The sequence below is a fragment of the Nematostella vectensis genome, chromosome 2, assembly GCF_932526225.1.
Source record: "Nematostella vectensis chromosome 2, jaNemVect1.1, whole genome shotgun sequence".
NCBI lineage: Eukaryota > Metazoa > Cnidaria > Anthozoa > Actiniaria > Edwardsiidae > Nematostella > Nematostella vectensis.
The window spans coordinates 10,565,259-10,582,313 of record NC_064035.1 but is presented as its reverse complement, the minus strand read 5'-3'; the positions used below and the strand labels follow the sequence as shown (position 1 = coordinate 10,582,313).

The window sequence follows — 17,055 nt, the reverse complement described above, 5'->3', positions numbered from 1 at the left end:
AACCGCAAGCTCTATGTCCCGCATGTTCATAAGCACACTTGCATGTTTTCAGGTTGACTGCGAGTGCGATTTATGTGAAGTAGGCGGTTTCTGAGCCTCAAGGGCCTTAATACGGCTATGGCAGAGGGCAACGAGCATTTACTGGGTGAAATGGATGAACAGCAACGCTACTCTGCCATGGACATGGAAGATCCTAAATCGCCTCAGTCAGGAGACGGCCTTTTACCCGGCGAGGGCAAAAATTCCTCTTCACTAAAAATCAACAAACGCGCTCTTGTAATATTTTTCGGTGTCACAGTTGTCGCCGTTGCCGTCATTGTTGTTGCTGTTCTTGTATCTTTATATTCCGGTAAGTGTTCGTTATTTAGTCAGTTTATGTGTTTTTGTTTAGGCATCTTTGTTGTGGTTATATTGAACACATTACCTGATGTCACTGGTGATCTTATGTATGGTTGCAAAAGACGGAACTTTCGCTTCCTTATTCAACACCTTGTAATTTATTCGATTTGCTCTTTCCCAGCTTTAGCCAGGTGCAGAAGCATTTGCGTTTAGTAGAATCGGTCGATCAGCTACATTACGTTTACTAAGACTATAAACTACCTCACTCTCTCCAAGTCGACATTTTAGACCCCCAACTGAAGGTTTTTACTCCCAAGCGATACATAACCACAAATTTATTATTCAGAGTTGCCACAAAAAACTTTATTAGCAGAATAAAAGCACTAATGGTTATTAGCGATATATTTCTGTCTCTTTGGCTTCTGCGGTTTATCGAAGAAATGTAATTATCTAGGAGCTGGCAACGTTTCTGTGTGTTTTCAGGGTCGACTCCTCAAATATAAATTGACTTGTGGTGTATTTTATTATGCACAGGTACATCACAACTAAGAATCAAAGATCACAAGGTTTATCTCTAACTTCGAACACGGGCGCAGTTTGATTGAAACTATATATTGAAAATGAAAAGTGTCATTTTGTTTCTGTAGGCACACAGTTTAGAATTTGCAAGGGTGATTTTATTTACTGCAGTAGTCCAGTCATTCAAGTTATTAGATTTTGTGTCAAATAATAATAAACACATAAAATGAATATCCTGTAATGAAAGGTGCAACTAGGTTAAAAATGAAATTGGAAACCATAGCCTCACGATAGCTTCTACAGAAAAGCTATGTTGGATTTTCCTACAAGTCTCTGCGACAGACAAACTAAACGATTGTATATTTTGGCTATTTTCCACTGCGTAAAAATAATAGTACAATGAATCTTTTCATGTTTAAGACGACAGAGCAAAACAGAGCGTTTCTCGAAAATATTGCACTTAAAGATTTTTATCACAATAATTATAGAGAACCCTTAAAATGTTTTATTATTTTATTTTCTCATTGTGAATGAAGTAGGTATTATTTGTAGCTATTTTTCTTGAATTTGGACAGGTCTTTTTCAACGCGCATAAATTTCTTTTTGTAATCATTTTAGATAATATGAATATACAGGAAAGTTCCTGTCAGAAACCATCGAATCAGTCATATCTTATGCTAATTGATCAGCAAATATTCAAAGCCAAGGATATTTCAATTATAAAGAAACCCTATTTTCTCAGCTCTTTTACTAAATGCTTGTATCATCATGAGTATGGTTAGTGGTGTGTTATTGCACTCAAAGTGATACTCCTATGACGAGGTCCCCATAATAAGTGTGTTTTTGAGTGATTTGATGACATTATTCAAATGAGAACATTTAGGCAGCTGCAAAGGTTTTAAACAATAAACACAGAAAATATATGTATCCAGACACAGTCATTTCAGTAAGCCAAATTAATAGGGGACTTGCGCCAAGATATCACGTGACCTTTTTGGGTGGCAAATTCAAAACAAAATGATCAAACAAAAAAATCAGAAATAACTTCGCCCGTCACACCAGAGAACGACAAAGAACTAAAATCTTTAAATGAAACTTAACACTTTATGAAAAAAAGAGATCTGTTTTTTTTTCCGTAATCGCTGAATAAATTCCCTTTTGTTGCTGTTATTTTGCTACTAAAAGGCTGTCCACACGCTAGTTTGCCACCCAAACAGTCATGTCATCTCTTAGGGCAAGTCCCCTATTTCCTTTGAATGAGATTGATTTGATATTCCATGCTAGCACCACATATTTTTTTCATTTTATTTTGTATTTTATTTTAGATGGTGCCTTTGTGTGAAATCTTAGTGTTCCTGCTCTGGAAGGAATTATTTTCTACAAAAGCAAATTAAATAATATATTTACAAAGCTTAAACCGAGTGTTTTTCTTGTTAAAACAGTAAATCAATAATTTTGATTTCTTATCCTGTTCTCATAAGGTTTATAATTTATCAATAATTTTAAAATAAATCTTCAGTTCCCCTCTAATGTTGGTCAAACTTGAATTACTAATCTCCCCGGAGCAATATGCTTACATTAAAGATGCCTTTATAAATAAATGGTAGGAATAGGGCTTCCTAATCAAATCAAAAGTATGCTGTTTAGTGCAGTGTTCAACTTAGATTTACTGATTTATCTGAATTTTATCAGATCAATTTTAGGATTGTCATCAGCCCCTTTCTTTAGATACCAATATCAAGAACACACATCCTGCTTAACCAGACACCCTTGTACAAGTATTTCCTCTTTGCTTTTCTGAGTTATGTCTTTGGTATGATTATTTAGAGGTTTTTCAGCTGAGATAAGGGTGATAAAAGTGTACTGTAACATATTGAGAGGTTTATATATAGTTTATATATATGTTTTTGTAAATTAAAGCATTTTGTCAGGACAAATATCGCTGTAGTATGTTACTTAGTGCCGTAGTATGATATAGCCAAGTTAGTATTGTAATGTAAACCTGTGGGTTTGTGCTTTGGTGTTGTTCTCAATCACAAAATAATAAATACTGGTCAAACAGGAATACTGGTCAAACCAGGCTGTAAGCATACCTGTCAACTCTCCCACATTAGATGGGAGTCTCAAGATTTTGGACCCCTTCTCCCACTCTCCCACATGGAGCACCAAATCTCCCGCTTTTTAGTGTTTTTTATCGCTTTAGAAAAATTCTTCAATGGGAAATCACCATTTTGTCTATTAGTGAAATCAGTGAAAATAATAATTCCTTGTGTAGTGCCATTGTGCGTGAGAGCTTTCTAAAAGGCAATCTTCTACTGAATGCTGATTGACTTAATGATAACTGGAAAGCTATTTAGCTGTATAATTTTTGCAAGCCCCCTTTGAGGGTATACTCCCTCCCCCAAAATGAATAAACCCACCCCTCCCCAAAAAAATTCTCAAGCCTGAGATTTTCTGGGGTTGACATGTACATGTATGTGTAAGAGGGTTCATTTTAAGGGTGTCGGGACTTATAGTACTTAGTGATTTGGTTGTAAGAAACCCATGCTATCACTTTAAAACTTCAAACTTTTAGGCAGGAAAATCTGTTGGCAGGTAAATAAGGTCTCAAGGTTTCGTGCATCATGGGATAACACAATTGCTTGGTGACATCAATATCTAGATGTTTATATTTTTCTGGGGTCACCCTCCCCTCCCATACTATGGGTGTTGGTTAGTATTCATTGTGATGTTGTGTTTTGTTAATAGGTGGTGTTACCATACCTGGAAGCAGGTCTAGGAGGGCATCGGGAAAATTCACTTTAGATGATGTATTTTCTGGGAAATATCAGCCAAAATTCCCTTCTGTGAAGTGGTTATCTGGTAAGTTAATTGAATAACTTATTGGATTAAAACATTTTTTGATGGTAATCCAAGCACCTGTCATTTCCTCCAGAAACTTCAGAATAGTTGTATGCAACAACAACTTTCCTGGCACCCATAAAGTGCACAATCTGAACAAGATTATGTGCTATATAATGTGTCCATCACACAACACCATATTTAGTGTCTGGTGCCAGGGTACCAGGAAGTGTACAGTAAGTAATAGCATGTCACAGGCACTAATGCCTAATGTACACTAGTGAAATAACAATATAACAGTGTAGGGGTGCACACTCTTTAAAGTCGTTTTTTTTTATATTGTTGTGTTCATATCGTTATGTTGGGTTTATGTCAAAATGTCGAACTATTCAAACTTAAACGCGCACTCACATGTGTCATTATTTTGTTATGTCACTAGTGTGCACCAGGCATAAGTGTGTACTACCCACAACACTCCTCGCTATAAAGTGAATAACTTGATTGCCTTGATGTCGACAAGCCAAAATTGAGGGATGTTCTTTGTTTCAGATGATACATATAGATCTTTTGGTCCTGGGGGAAGTATAATAACGACAGAAGCATTCTCAGGTGCACAGACTGAAGTAGTGAGTGCTAAAAGTTTGGTGAGTACTGTCAGTTAATACAAATAGTTCCTCTTTTCTGTACACTGATTTTTACACTCTTTTTTGCTGCCAGGAGGCATTAGGAGGTGAAGGATACACTCTCTCGCCAGACAAAACAATGCTGTTTTTTGCAAAAAATAAAACTATGGTGAGTATATGCTATGTTCATTATTTAGTAGATTTGCTTTTGTTCTGTTCTCATGGAGTTTCTCAATTTGTCTCCTAATTGAATTATCAAGTTTGTGAATAATTACATTTTTGGTTGCATTTTGCAGGAATACAGATATTCTTCATTTGCTGATTATTTTGTGTATGATATAGCAAAAAAGTGAGTACCAAAATCCTTTGATGAAATGGAACTTTGGAAAGTTTTTGTCACACAGCAGTGTGCTCATGAGGTGCTTTTTGCTCCACAGTAAATATGAAAAGATAGTCACAAGTGGTGGTGTACAGATTCAGCATGTACGCTGGGCTCCTGATAGAAATGCACTGGTAAGACAAGAAAAAATAGTTTCAGTTTTATTTCAGGAATTACGTCCTTAAAGTATAGCCATAGCTGTCAGCTCACCCGCTTTAGGCGGGTGTCACAAGATTTTGGACCTCATCACAAGCCTAATTTTTGTGAGAATGTTCATACATTCTCTGTATTCACCCTCATTTGCTCTCTTGTTTTTTTCTTCACATATTTACTGTATTTCACCCGATTTCACAAGATTTTTGTCCACGTTGGGTTGACAGCTATGTAAAGCTGCCATGTACATGTACAGTAGTAAGATACCCAAAATTCCAGATTTTAGAACAATTGACATATTTTGGCCGAAATTTGTCAGATTTCCGTTGAATTACTTTCTGTCAGTACTGTACTCTGACTTATAATTGTATCCAACACAATAATGTAATACTTTCCACCATTTATCCCCCAGGTTTATGTTGTTGAGAATGACATGCATTATATTGATGATGTGAGGCTCCCTTTACCTGAGGCCCATCGGCTTACTAATGATGGAGATCGACTTCGTATTTTCAACGGTGTCCCTGACTGGGTTTACCAAGGTGCAGTAAAGGGCTACTTTATCAAAGAGTTCTACTTTACTGTCAATTGTAACTAATTTTATGATTTTAGGGGTAAAGATTACACTTTTACTGATTATGACATGTACCTTTAGGCATTTAGCAACATTCATGAATCAAGTAGAGCTTACTGTACTTTCATACTTTATAAACACCTGTAGTTTTGTTTTTGTTTTGTTTTTGCAGAGGAGGTACTTAATACAGATTATGCCATGTATTTCTCTCCGGACTCCAAATACTTGGCTTACATGCAGTTCAATGATACCCGTGTAAAAGATTATGTGTACCCTTGGTACGGCTCAGCTAAGAACATCTACCCATCCCAGCGCAAGATAGCATACCCCAAGCCAGGGACCCCTAACCCCACAGTACGTGTCAAGGTGATAGATCTGACACGTATCACAAAGGGCCTATTACCACCTGCTGCCGAGCTACCTGTGCCGGCAGGCTTTGATAAGATGTAAGTGAGTTATGATAGCGGAATCATAACAGATATTATGATATTATGATACTAAGTGTGTAATTATACCTGGGTCTGATTATATGTTAGTGTATTAAATGTGCTTATGTGTTTATTTATGATCTTTGACAGTGAGCACTATGTTGTTAATGTTGGATGGACAACAACTAACAAGTTCACAGTACAGTGGCTGAACAGATTCCAGAATCATAGTCAGACGGATATCTGCTCAGTGGATGCAGGCGGCATGAATTGTATTAAGGTGATTAATATTTTGGCAGGTTATCATTAGGCTGTTAATGTAAATGATCAGTCTAAAGGCTGTCATACTAAGTCTCTAGATCACTGTTGATATTTGCCACAGCACCACTATGACAGGTCATCATTAGGCTATTTAGTATATATACCCCATCTGGCGGCTTGAATATCGGAGAATAATACCCAAGGATTAGAAATGGTATGAAAACTAAACAATTGGCCAAGAATCAGTGCTTTGAGGGCAACTGTGAAATTCTTACCATCGAATATGTTTACAGCATATTTATTTGATTTTTCTATGTTTTTGGGTGTCGCTTCGACTACAAATTTTCGTATCTCATCTTTATTTTTTTGTAAAAAACCTCACTTGATTGTTTTCCATTCTTTTTTTTTCTATAAAAAACACATTCTGACTGCTGACTGCTGCACAATATGCTATCTCTGAATGTGTGATATAATATGATCACTATTGCCTGATCTGATCACTATTTCCTGGTTTGATCAGCATCGGCTGGTCTCTTATATTCCACAGTACAGTACCTCTGGGGCATGATGTCATTTATGTATATACCATCTGTCTTGAAGCCATTATAGTCCCTAGGCCGCTCTTCTCTGCCCCTATATGATGTTTAATATGGTTACTATTACCTGTTTTTATCACTTCTGTGTTTCCAGGGTCACGAAGAGCAAGTGAAGGGAGGCTGGGTGGATGACAAAGTGAGTGCATCAAGGGTATTGAAGTGTCTATATATTTTTCTTATTAATTCTACCTCTTGCATAAGTACATGAAGTCTGGAGGTACCATCCCTCGACCCTGTTTTACCCAGTTGGTAACGTTTACACATTCACCCAAGCTACAGTAAAACTGACAGTGACAGCGCTTACAATTCACATTTGCTCAGGCCATGCTGTTTTTGGTGTACAGAAATGCTCTATGATAGTACCGTTATGGTTGGTCAAATCTTTCTGTCATATCCCTCCTATAACAAACGACAAGTGTCAAAATAGCACCAAAGGATATTTTTTCGTGAGCTTATGCTTGGCAAGTGGTTAGTTATCTAATTTTTTCATTGTTTGGACACGGGACACAGCCTGTGTTGGAAGACTACTTTGCAGCACTTCCCAACATGGTGTACAAACAGCAGCAACATTGAGCCAACAATGTTTTAGCTGTTTTAGCCAGTTTTGTTGATTGCATTGCAGAGTGCTTAAAGTTATAGATGCATTATGCCATTCTTGTAAAAGGTGACAAACCAATCTTGGCTTGCATCGATGGCAGCTTCTAGGCAGACTAGTTTATAGCCAGGGTAAATGACCAAGAAAATTTTATTTGCAGTACACAACGCCCTTATTCACGAAAGATGAGAGTGCATATGTGATTCTGTACCCATTCACGCAAGGGGAAAATGGAGCCTTCATACACCTTGCGCTAGTACAACTTGGTCTAAAGGTTAGTACAGTAGATGCTGTCAGGGCGATGATGATTGGCTGTTGTCATGAAATGTTGTCAGGGTGATAATGATTGGCTGTTGTCATAGAATGTTGTCAGGGAGGATGATCGCCTGTCGTCATAGAATGTTGTCAGGGAGATGATTGGCTATTGTCATGAAATGTTATCAGGGTGATGATTATTGGCTATAGTCATCTTATGTTGTCATGGTGATGATAATTGGCTGTTGTCATCGAATGTTGTCAGGGCAATGATGATTAGTTGTTTTCTTTTCATCTAATGTTGTCATGGCGATAATGATTGGTTGTTGTCATCTAATGTTATCAGGGTGATGATGATTGGCACGAAGGGACGAAGGTCGCACTTTTATGGCCTTCAATGGCGAGTTGTGTTTTGTCCCTATTTATATCCAGACATCCTTTCGTGGTAGAATGGTTAGTGGCATCTTTCGGATGTGCGTCTGAAATTCAGTGGTGAAAGAGCTGTGTTTTGGGATTCTTGTGTTGTCACAGGACCATTCCATAAGAGCCTTAACCTCGGGAGCATGGGAAGTTACCAAAATTCTCGGCTTTGACAAAGAGAATGGCATAGTGTAAGTAATCATGGCGATTGATGAACATTTTAAGCTGAAAGTCAAACTAATTTTACAAAGGTTATTCACTGTTTAAATAGCATTCTTATCAACATCCTAAAAGTTCTTTGACATCCAATGGTTGTGGCATGAGCAATGTCTTTTGTCTGCCATTTTGGACTTTCTTTTTATTCATCAGTGCACTATCAGTGTTTACGGCTGTAAATGGAGAAAAGTCTGTAGCACATTTTTTTCAAGCACAATAGTTTTGAGAGGTTTATGACTGAGCTGACTTATGTATCTCAGTGACCAGAAACCTTTTATCATGCAGGTATTTTGAGAGCACCGAGACAGGCCCTACGCAAAGGCATATATACAGGTAAAATTATTTATTATAATACATATATATCCTCGGTTTCCTTTATTTAAAAATTGGTACTCCTTCTTTTTTTCAGTTTTGAACTTGCAAGCAACACCAAGAAGAGTTTGACAAAAGGTGTGTCGTGAAAAAATAACTTTTCTGTGTTTTCTGGTGTCACTTCGGCTACCAATTTTCATATTTCATCTATATTTTTTGTCAAAAACCGCGTTCGGTTGTTTTCCATTAATTTTCTGGTATAAAAAAAACAGTTCTTACTGGAATTCACGGTTTAGATAAATGTGAAAACATTGAAGAAGCGAAAATATCAATGTCCCGAAGTTATAGTAAGTAAGAGATGGTCTCACATAACCCTTCTCTTGATATACAGACTTGGCATGTAATTACTTCAAGGCGGACTTCAGTAAGGATGCAGGGTGGTGTGTATTGACATGCCAAGGTACGTAATAACATCAGTGCTCCCATGCTATATGGTGGTGTGTGAGTTCCACAGCTGTCATTTTATAATATTCATTATATCAGAACTGCAACGACTTCGTACCTGTGAGCAGTTGCTGCTGCGATGTCCTTTGAGGAGGATCTTTCACTTCTAAAGTGTTAGCGTACAAGCTTGAGCGATCTCCTTATTTTGGAAACAATTGGCTTTCATCATTTTAACCCTCCATCTGAGCGAGTTTGAGAATGATTTCATCATTTCCCTCTCGATTTAGCGAGCAAAACATCAATTATCCATGGTGGGGTGGGGCGGGGTATTAATGTGATGAGGGGCTTCAGCCTAAGTGTTTCAAATGGTGTTTGTCAGCGCAGCACTGACTGTGCAGTAGATGTCAAGCTTGTCTTATAATTCTATTGCAGGCCCAGACGTGCCTTGGACAAACCTTCGCAACAGCAAGACAGGCGCAGGTAATTCATGAAAATCACTCAGTTTCCTCTGGTAACCTAGCCGCTTTTGGTCTTCTTGGTGATCGTTTTGTGGTGGTTATGTATTTCTAGCGCGAGCACTTGAGAACAACGATAAGTTGAAGAAGGAACTTCAGACGCTGGGTCATGCTCGCACGGATTTCATCAAAGTGAGAAGCGGGACGAATGGTGAGTCAGAACTCTTGGATGTTTGTGTTAGCGAAATATCAAGCTCATATCATATGTTACAAGGTGTGATTGATGTCAATGTTCTTCTGCTCAAGTGAGTTCATAGATTTTCTGTTCTTCATACCTGTAGATATAAATGTCAAGCTTGTTTTCCCTCCAAACTTCGATCCATCAAAGAAATATGCCGTCCTGTTTAGCGTGTAAGTACACTGACACTATCCTCGTGCCCTTTTAAACTATCCATTCTGTTGAAACAATGTTTGTTTAGCTTGTTCACTCCTTTATATAACGTTTTTCCCTTGTCGTAGGTATGGTGGCCCAGGAACACAAAATGTAAGTATTTAGTGGTCCTAGCTTATCTTTAAGGCTTTGCCATCTCCGGTTCAGCTGCTTTAAGCAAGTCTCCATCAGGTTTTAAAGAATGTCGATGAACCACTCTTTGTTATTGTTTATACATGAAAATGCAACGGTTTACTTGCAAGAAAACTTCAAAATAACAATCTACGAATGAGGTCTGATACATTATTGACGGTATTTGATCGAAAATATTTTGGTTACTCGTTTGAATTAGCCGATGGAAATGGATTCTTTGTGTGACTCGGGATTGAGCGGGAGCATAAAATGGCGGCGTGATTGGACTGTGTTAATTTGCTGTTGCTGTTTGCAGGTATTAGAGGCGTGGCAGCTTGGTTATGAGGCTGGTTACCTGGTCCGTAACTTTGACCTTATTATGGCATATGTGGACGCGCGGGGAACTATGGGCAGGGGCAACAAGTAAGCGATACCTCTATGACTCACGTGATGTTTCCAGTTGGACACATAATACGTCATGTGACCAGTTATAGGTGGCGCAGTTGGCAGAGCGTCGCTCGGTAGTGCCTGCGCCTCCCACCACTGGGTTTTTTGGTTCGATTCCTGTTCCCGACGTGAGTTTAGTTAGCTGGTCTCGCCTTTGCTCCCAGGGTTTTTCTCCGAGTTCTCCTGTTTCCTCTGTCCACAAAACCAGCAATTTCGACCTAAGCTTTGATCCGTGGTCTGGAATGAGTGCCTGGTGCGAGGCGCCTTTCTAAGCCTTTAGCTCGACCACGTCTGAATCGGCACTATCATTATTCAGCATTCCAGCTGCAACGAGAGTGAATAACTTCCCCAATTCATTAATTTAAAATTATGCATGTGGTATATCATTTTATGTCCAGTTCACACATGGTATTTCATATGCATGTGATAATATGTCCTGGTATACTCGGTTATCCTCCTAATCTGGTTGACATTGTGTTGAAGATTCAAGCATGCAGTATACCGTGACCTTGGCAGGAATGAGGCAGAAGACACGATTGCGGTCGCAAAGTAAGATTCTCTTTGTCTGTTTAAAAGACTCAGTGTCCTATTAGTATGTTATGTGCCTGTTTTCCTTACCTCCATCGCCAATCTACATGCCTTTTTTGTTCAGGTTTTTGAAATCCAAAAGTTATGTGGCCAAGGATAAGATCGCTATTTGGGGCTGGGTAAGTGTATATATCAATGAACAGAAGATCTAAGCTATTCTGAAGGTGTTTAAAGTTATATCAATCATTGTTTATCTGTTACAGTGTATCTGTTAAAGTATCTGTTACATCTGTTTTCTATTTTAGTCATATGGGGGCTATCTTACCTCATACATCATCGGCCAGAACTCTGGCGCCTTCAATCTTGGCATGGCTGTGGCTCCGGTAGCTGACTGGCGCTACTACGGTAAGGCAACATTGTTGTGTTACATTCTTCAGGACATCAGTGTCACACAATCAAGGGATCAGGGTTTCTTGGTGACATCTAAGGGCAACTCATTTATTAAAGCGAATAAGAATGTCCATCCTGTCCAAACTTGTACTAAGCTCACATATATTCAACAAGTCAGACTCAGGGCCGAAAAACAGAAAGATCATATCCATGCCTCTAACGGGAATCGAACCCGTTTCAGCAGTGATGAGAAGCCCTATATATTAACACACTGGGCCACCCGTGATTCCGGTAAGAGGCCATTGTTGTTACTTTTGCTGACATCACTGTCACACAATCTGGTGATAAGGGTTTGGTCAACTCATTTTTACGATGGTGCTACTATGGCAGTGCGACGCGAACGCTGTGATATCTTGTGATATCTTCAGCTTCAAAATTACAGTAGTCGATCAGGGTGTATTAGTGACATGTTAGGCATTTCATTTTAACTATTGGTGCTAGTATGGTAAGGGGTTGGCATTGTGTTACGTTCGCTGATATTATTGTCACACAATCAGAGATTGCCCATATTAGAGTTAGTAATTTTTACGAACTCTCCTGTGATAGCAAATGACTCTAGTAAAGATATAACTGTTTTACCCCCAGACTCTATCTATACTGAGCGCTACATGGGTCTCCCAAAAGAAAATAGCAAAGGATACGAGGTAAGGAGTGTAGGGTATTGCTTTCGCAATATCGAAAGCGCGATTAAGTCAACTAAAGTATTCAAACAGTTTTTTCTCTGAATAAGTATATGTAATATGTGCCGTGTAAAATTTGGGATTAATTTCACAAGTGTATTCCGTTATTTTGGTAGAGCCGTCTTCGGCGATTTGGAAAACTATAAAAACCAAGCGAAATTAATCCAAAATTTTACGAGGATTTAAGGGGGCAAAATTCAGCGCGCGCCCGCGTTCGCCTAATCGCCTAATGTTAATTAAGTAATTTTGCCCTGTGTATTATAAGTACATTAAGCAGTTTTGTGGTTATGGAATATTTTCAAGAGTGAGTACTCTTATTAATTTCGACACATGGCCAGAGATTTATCTTTAATATATCACCGCTGCTCAATTTACTCCTCGATCATGTGGGCGTGGAAACTCCAGATTGCAAAGCAAAACGGCCCAATGCTTATATTTATGCGTCCGGTAAAGTATGCCATGCGAAGTTAGGTCCGCTTTTAACATGCAGATGTTTGGTCAAAAGTTAACGAAAAACAGTCTAAAAGCTTACTTCGGTCGTTGTTGCACAAACTCAAATAAGTACCGTGTTATTAATTGGGTCTGTTGTTATGCTTTACAATTCAATTTCAATACTAAATAAGAAACAAAAACAAAAACGGTTTATCGCTATTGAACCAAGAAACAAACCTATCATTTAATTATGATAAAAAAGAAAAATGTATTTTTAGAGCCCGCACTCCATAATCGGGGGTTACAGTATATATACTGTTCGTTTTGCTCGCAGGACTCTTCCGTTCTACCTCTTATTAAGAACTTTAAGGATGTGAGTTATCTAATCGTCCATGGCACAGGAGATGGTAAGTTAAACACATGAGATCACATCACCGTTCACATTTCTGGCTTATGCATTCTTGGTGCTGCACCCCCTTCTGCCCTTCCTCTCTTATTTATTTCTCTTCTTTTTCTTTCCCCCTCCTGCCTCGCCCTCGTCCTCCTTTTTCTCTCTCTTCCTCCTCTTCCCTCCATCTAATTTCCCTTCCTTTTTTGCTCCATCTTTATCCACCCTCTTACTTCACTTACTTTGTTTATCAGATAATGTGCATTTTCAAAACTCGGCGCAGATCGTGAAAAAGCTTACGCTTGAGGAGATCGACTACCGGGTCCAGGTGAGTACTTGTGCCTTACATGAATAAATAGTCCAATAAGCCCTCAGCAACTCTGAGTTGAAATAAAAAATAAATATAAAAACTTCTAAATAATTGGAGCAACATTGCAAGAGCGAGTCGTAGGCTGATTTGCACTCGAAGTGTCGTATACAACTAAATCGTGCTGTCTAAATCTTTAATGAACTTCCATAGATAACAAGTATTCCTCGCATCTTCCTGTTGCCAGTGAATCTGTACAAATCTTATTTAATTCTTCTGCTTTGTGTTTGCACCGTGGTCTTTAGCATGAGCGAAATTGAATTGTGTGGTTGTTCATGTTTTACTAAGGATGTTACTAAGGGATGCTAAACATTGTGTTCACCCTCTCCTCAGTACTACCCCGACCGTAACCATGGCATCACTGACTACCACGCAAAACATCACTTGTTCAAACTTCTCACACGCTTCCTCGATACCAAACTGCGATTGCAAAGCCTGAACCCTGCGCGCGCTGCGATCCCCTATCCATACTGGCAGTACCCTGGAACTGGATAGGGTGCGGTCAACTCTAAACCCCACAGGCGCACCTCTCTCCACCCTAGACCAGGCAGGGAACAAGACCTGACCCCTACGTGCGCTGCGATCCCCTATCCATACTGGCAGTACCCTGAAAGTGGATAGGGTGCGGTCACTCTAAACCCCACAGGCGCACCTCTCTCCACCCTAGACCAGGCAGGGAACAAGACCTGATCCCTGCCCGTGCTGCGATCCCCTATCCATACTGGCAGTACCCTGGAAGTGGACAGGGTGCGGTCACCTCTAAACCCCACAGGCGCGCCTCTCTCCACCCTAGACCAGGCAGGGAACAGGACCTGACCCTTGAGTGCGCTGCGATCCCCTATCCATACTGGCAGTACCCTGGAAGTGGATAGGGTGCGGTCACTCTAAACCCCACAGGCGCGCCTCTCTCCACCCTAGACCAGGCAGGGAACAAGACCTGATCCCTGCACGCGCAACAGTCCCTTATCCATGGTGGCAGTACCCCAGTAGTCGATAGGGTGCAGTGAACCGTGAACCCTACAACTCTTTCCACCTTTCCAGACAGGGGAAAGACCTGACTAGTTGACCCTTTGGACACGCCCATATTTCCCCGACTGAGATGTAGGCTGTTCGGGCAAATCGGTCATTAGGACTAACGTGTAATCGTATGTGTACGGTTTAAAGTTTTCACGAAACCATGACGCTCTTTACGAACAACGACAGTAGTCTGACACTAACCCGAATTTGGGCAAATGAGTTGAATTGATGAATGTAAAGTAGCCTGTGATATATGTGATTATGTGTATGACCTTGAGGAAAGGCTTCTGTAGGCTGTTGTTCTGTTTTTGAATGTACAAATGATGATGGATCGAGGGGTTGCTGGATTACCCCTGATATACCCTGGCTCAAGAGCCTCGGACGTCTCAGGGCCGCGGTACCTTGCTCCTAAAAACAAAAGCCGTCACGTTCGAGGCTCTTAATCGGGGGTACCCTTGATAGCAAAATGAAAAGGATTACAAATCCACAAATTATTGAATTGAACCAATTGAATTAATTGAAATATGTATAATTCTTTAAACCTTGATGTTTAAATTAAACACCAACAAATAAAGCTTGTTAATTTATTTTCTTTGAAATATGTAGTTATAATTATACTGAATTATGTTTTTATAACACGGGCGGTAAGGGTTATTTACTAGCCTCGGCGTTTTTTCTAGCTTGCACAGCCAGCGTTTCTGTTGGGTTTCATCGGAAATAGAGACCAAGCGAAAAGTATGGCCGTGCGGAGAATGGGGACGAAGAGTGGGGAGAGAGCCGAAAGAAACTTGCTCTCTCTCTCTCCTTATTCTCCGTGCTACCATACTCTTCGCTCAATTTTTGCTTCCGTCACTCGGTCTCTATCTACAGAAACGCTTGCCACGCAGCCTATTTTTTTTTTCAGAATTTGTGCCGCAATTTTCTATCTATAATTTTCTTTGTACTTATGGATCACGGGGAAGCGGCATTTTCCACATAACCGAAAGCTTCATTGTTAGCGAGCTGACATTGACTTGCTACCTGCACGTTGTTTTTCCAGTTCTACACGGATAAAAACCACGGCTTGGAGGGAGGTGGGACCACGAGCCACCTGTATCACCTCCTGACCAACTTCCTGATCGAAAAGCAGCACATTAAAGCATTCTCGTAAATCGTGCAGTCACTAGCCTGCATTGATAGCGTTTCTGTGGGGTTTCAGTGGAGATAGATCGCGAGCGAGCAAGCGAAAAGTATGACAGGGCAATGAATGGGGAGGGGGGGGGGGGGAGAAAACGTTTGCCGACACTCGTTGTATTCCTCAGATACGCCTCTTGGGGCTGCTCCCCGCCAACACGAAGGGGGCTGTTTTTTTCGCCTCTCTCCCTTCGCCCGGGCCATGTTCTTTGTTCGCTCATTATTTACGCCAAAACCCAACTGAAACGCTTGTTTCGCAGGCAATGCAGTCACTCTACCGATACTTTATACCAATTTATTAAAACAAGCTTGCACTCGAGAATCCATGTACCGTAACCCGCAGTGCTTCATGGGTATAGAACAAATGAGTATTAGGAACAAATCCTGGTTTAGGAAATTATAGCATATTCTGTGTGCCCCTAAAACATCAACATGGCTTTCAGAACCAGTATTTCTTTTACAGTGTGTACATTATCTATGGTGGTGCAACGGAAAGTTTGGAACATGGCTTTACAGAGTGCAACCTTTTTTGAAATGGGGCTATACCCGAATGTTACCTTACCATAAATAAAAAAAATGTATCACTCTTTCGACATGTTTCATCCAAAAAATGTATTTTACTGCGGTAAGTGATTCCTATTTTAAATTCCCGATTCCCAAAATAATAAATTATAGAGGGTCAAGAGATGCAACGATATCTAAAATGAATGCCAAGAATATTAATGTTTTTCGGGACGAAAGCGTTGAAAAATGATGCACATATCCTTAACTGGCTATATAATGGCGATAGGGAGAATACCTACAGAGTCCCGAGAACGAATAGTGCTCCTCCCTGCGTCACCTTATTTGTCGGGCATATTGTCTTGTACAGTTCATCACTTTATTTAACGCACCTATTGGTAATATTTAGCGAGAATTATTTTTGGCTTGGTGATGGCCACATGTCTTGGGCAAGGAGAGCCATCGTTGAACAAAACGTCAAACAGTTGTAAAACAAACCAGGGCAGTATGACTCTTCCAAACAGCCCAAAGGTCTAAGTTATTAATTTCGTAATAACATAAAATATATGGGAGAATATAGTTCTTACATTGTATAGGATTCATTGTGCAAATGTAGATGCGGAATAATAGTGTTGAAAATAATTCGTTGATAGATAATAGAAATGGTAATCAAACAAGAAAGAAGAAAACAAATGTTTTTTTTTTAATACTAGACTGGTAAAAGAAATTGTCTTACTTGTGCAAAAGCTTGTGGGAAGGTTCTGCCTGTATATGATAACCACAGGGAGGCTTGGTGGAGAAGCCGTGATTCTCTCCCCAGGTGGCTATCGGTAATTACGCGCCTATCCACAGGGTACCATTTTCTGCATACGCAAATTTTTTTTCTCGAATACGGCTCAATAGACCACGGAATGTAAACTTTGAGGGGTATGATTAATGTAAAAATGTATGTAACAATAGCCGTACGGTGAATAGAAGTAAATATATTGAAGATATTGCTTTTGTCTCAGTTGTGAGTTGCAAATTTCAGTAGTGACCCCTCCCTCTGTATGTGCCAGGATGCCGAATAGCATCACTAAAAATCCCTTGAACAGTTCTGG

The 17,055-nt window shown here is 39.8% G+C and overlaps 1 protein-coding gene across 2 annotated transcripts; it reads left to right on the top strand.

Moving 5' to 3' along the window:
• The first annotated feature begins 22 nt into the window (after positions 1 to 22).
• Positions 23 to 16,950, top strand: LOC5521167 (prolyl endopeptidase FAP). Of its 2 annotated transcripts, none has more exons than XM_032366411.2 (27): positions 23 to 349; positions 3,607 to 3,720; positions 4,249 to 4,343; positions 4,417 to 4,491; positions 4,619 to 4,671; positions 4,760 to 4,835; positions 5,267 to 5,396; positions 5,601 to 5,874; positions 6,007 to 6,136; positions 6,808 to 6,849; positions 7,469 to 7,582; positions 8,095 to 8,174; positions 8,485 to 8,532; positions 8,609 to 8,649; positions 8,903 to 8,971; positions 9,388 to 9,435; positions 9,526 to 9,621; positions 9,752 to 9,821; positions 9,930 to 9,954; positions 10,289 to 10,395; positions 10,903 to 10,968; positions 11,072 to 11,126; positions 11,253 to 11,352; positions 11,983 to 12,041; positions 12,844 to 12,916; positions 13,152 to 13,225; positions 13,598 to 14,868. In XM_032366411.2, exons 1-27 carry the CDS (start codon positions 118 to 120, stop codon positions 13,757 to 13,759), a joined length of 2,508 nt encoding a protein of 835 aa, XP_032222302.2. In that variant the 5' UTR covers positions 23 to 117; the 3' UTR covers positions 13,760 to 14,868. The 2 variants fall into 2 exon arrangements, with proteins under 2 accessions (XP_032222302.2, XP_032222303.2); XM_032366412.2 differs by lacking the exon at positions 13,598 to 14,868 and adding an exon at positions 15,321 to 16,950 and having other exon boundaries at positions 24 to 349.
• The last annotated feature ends 105 nt before the right edge of the window (positions 16,951 to 17,055 follow it).

Coding starts and splice junctions, on each gene's coding strand:
- LOC5521167 (XM_032366411.2), top strand. CDS start 118: ATGGCAGAGGGCAACGAGCATTTACTGGGTGAAATGGATGAACAGCAA. Junction 9,955..10,288: donor GTGGCCCAGGAACACAAAAT/GTAAGTATTTAG, acceptor TGCTGTTTGCAG/GTATTAGAGGCGTGGCAGCT. Junction 10,969..11,071: donor GACACGATTGCGGTCGCAAA/GTAAGATTCTCT, acceptor TTTTTTGTTCAG/GTTTTTGAAATCCAAAAGTT.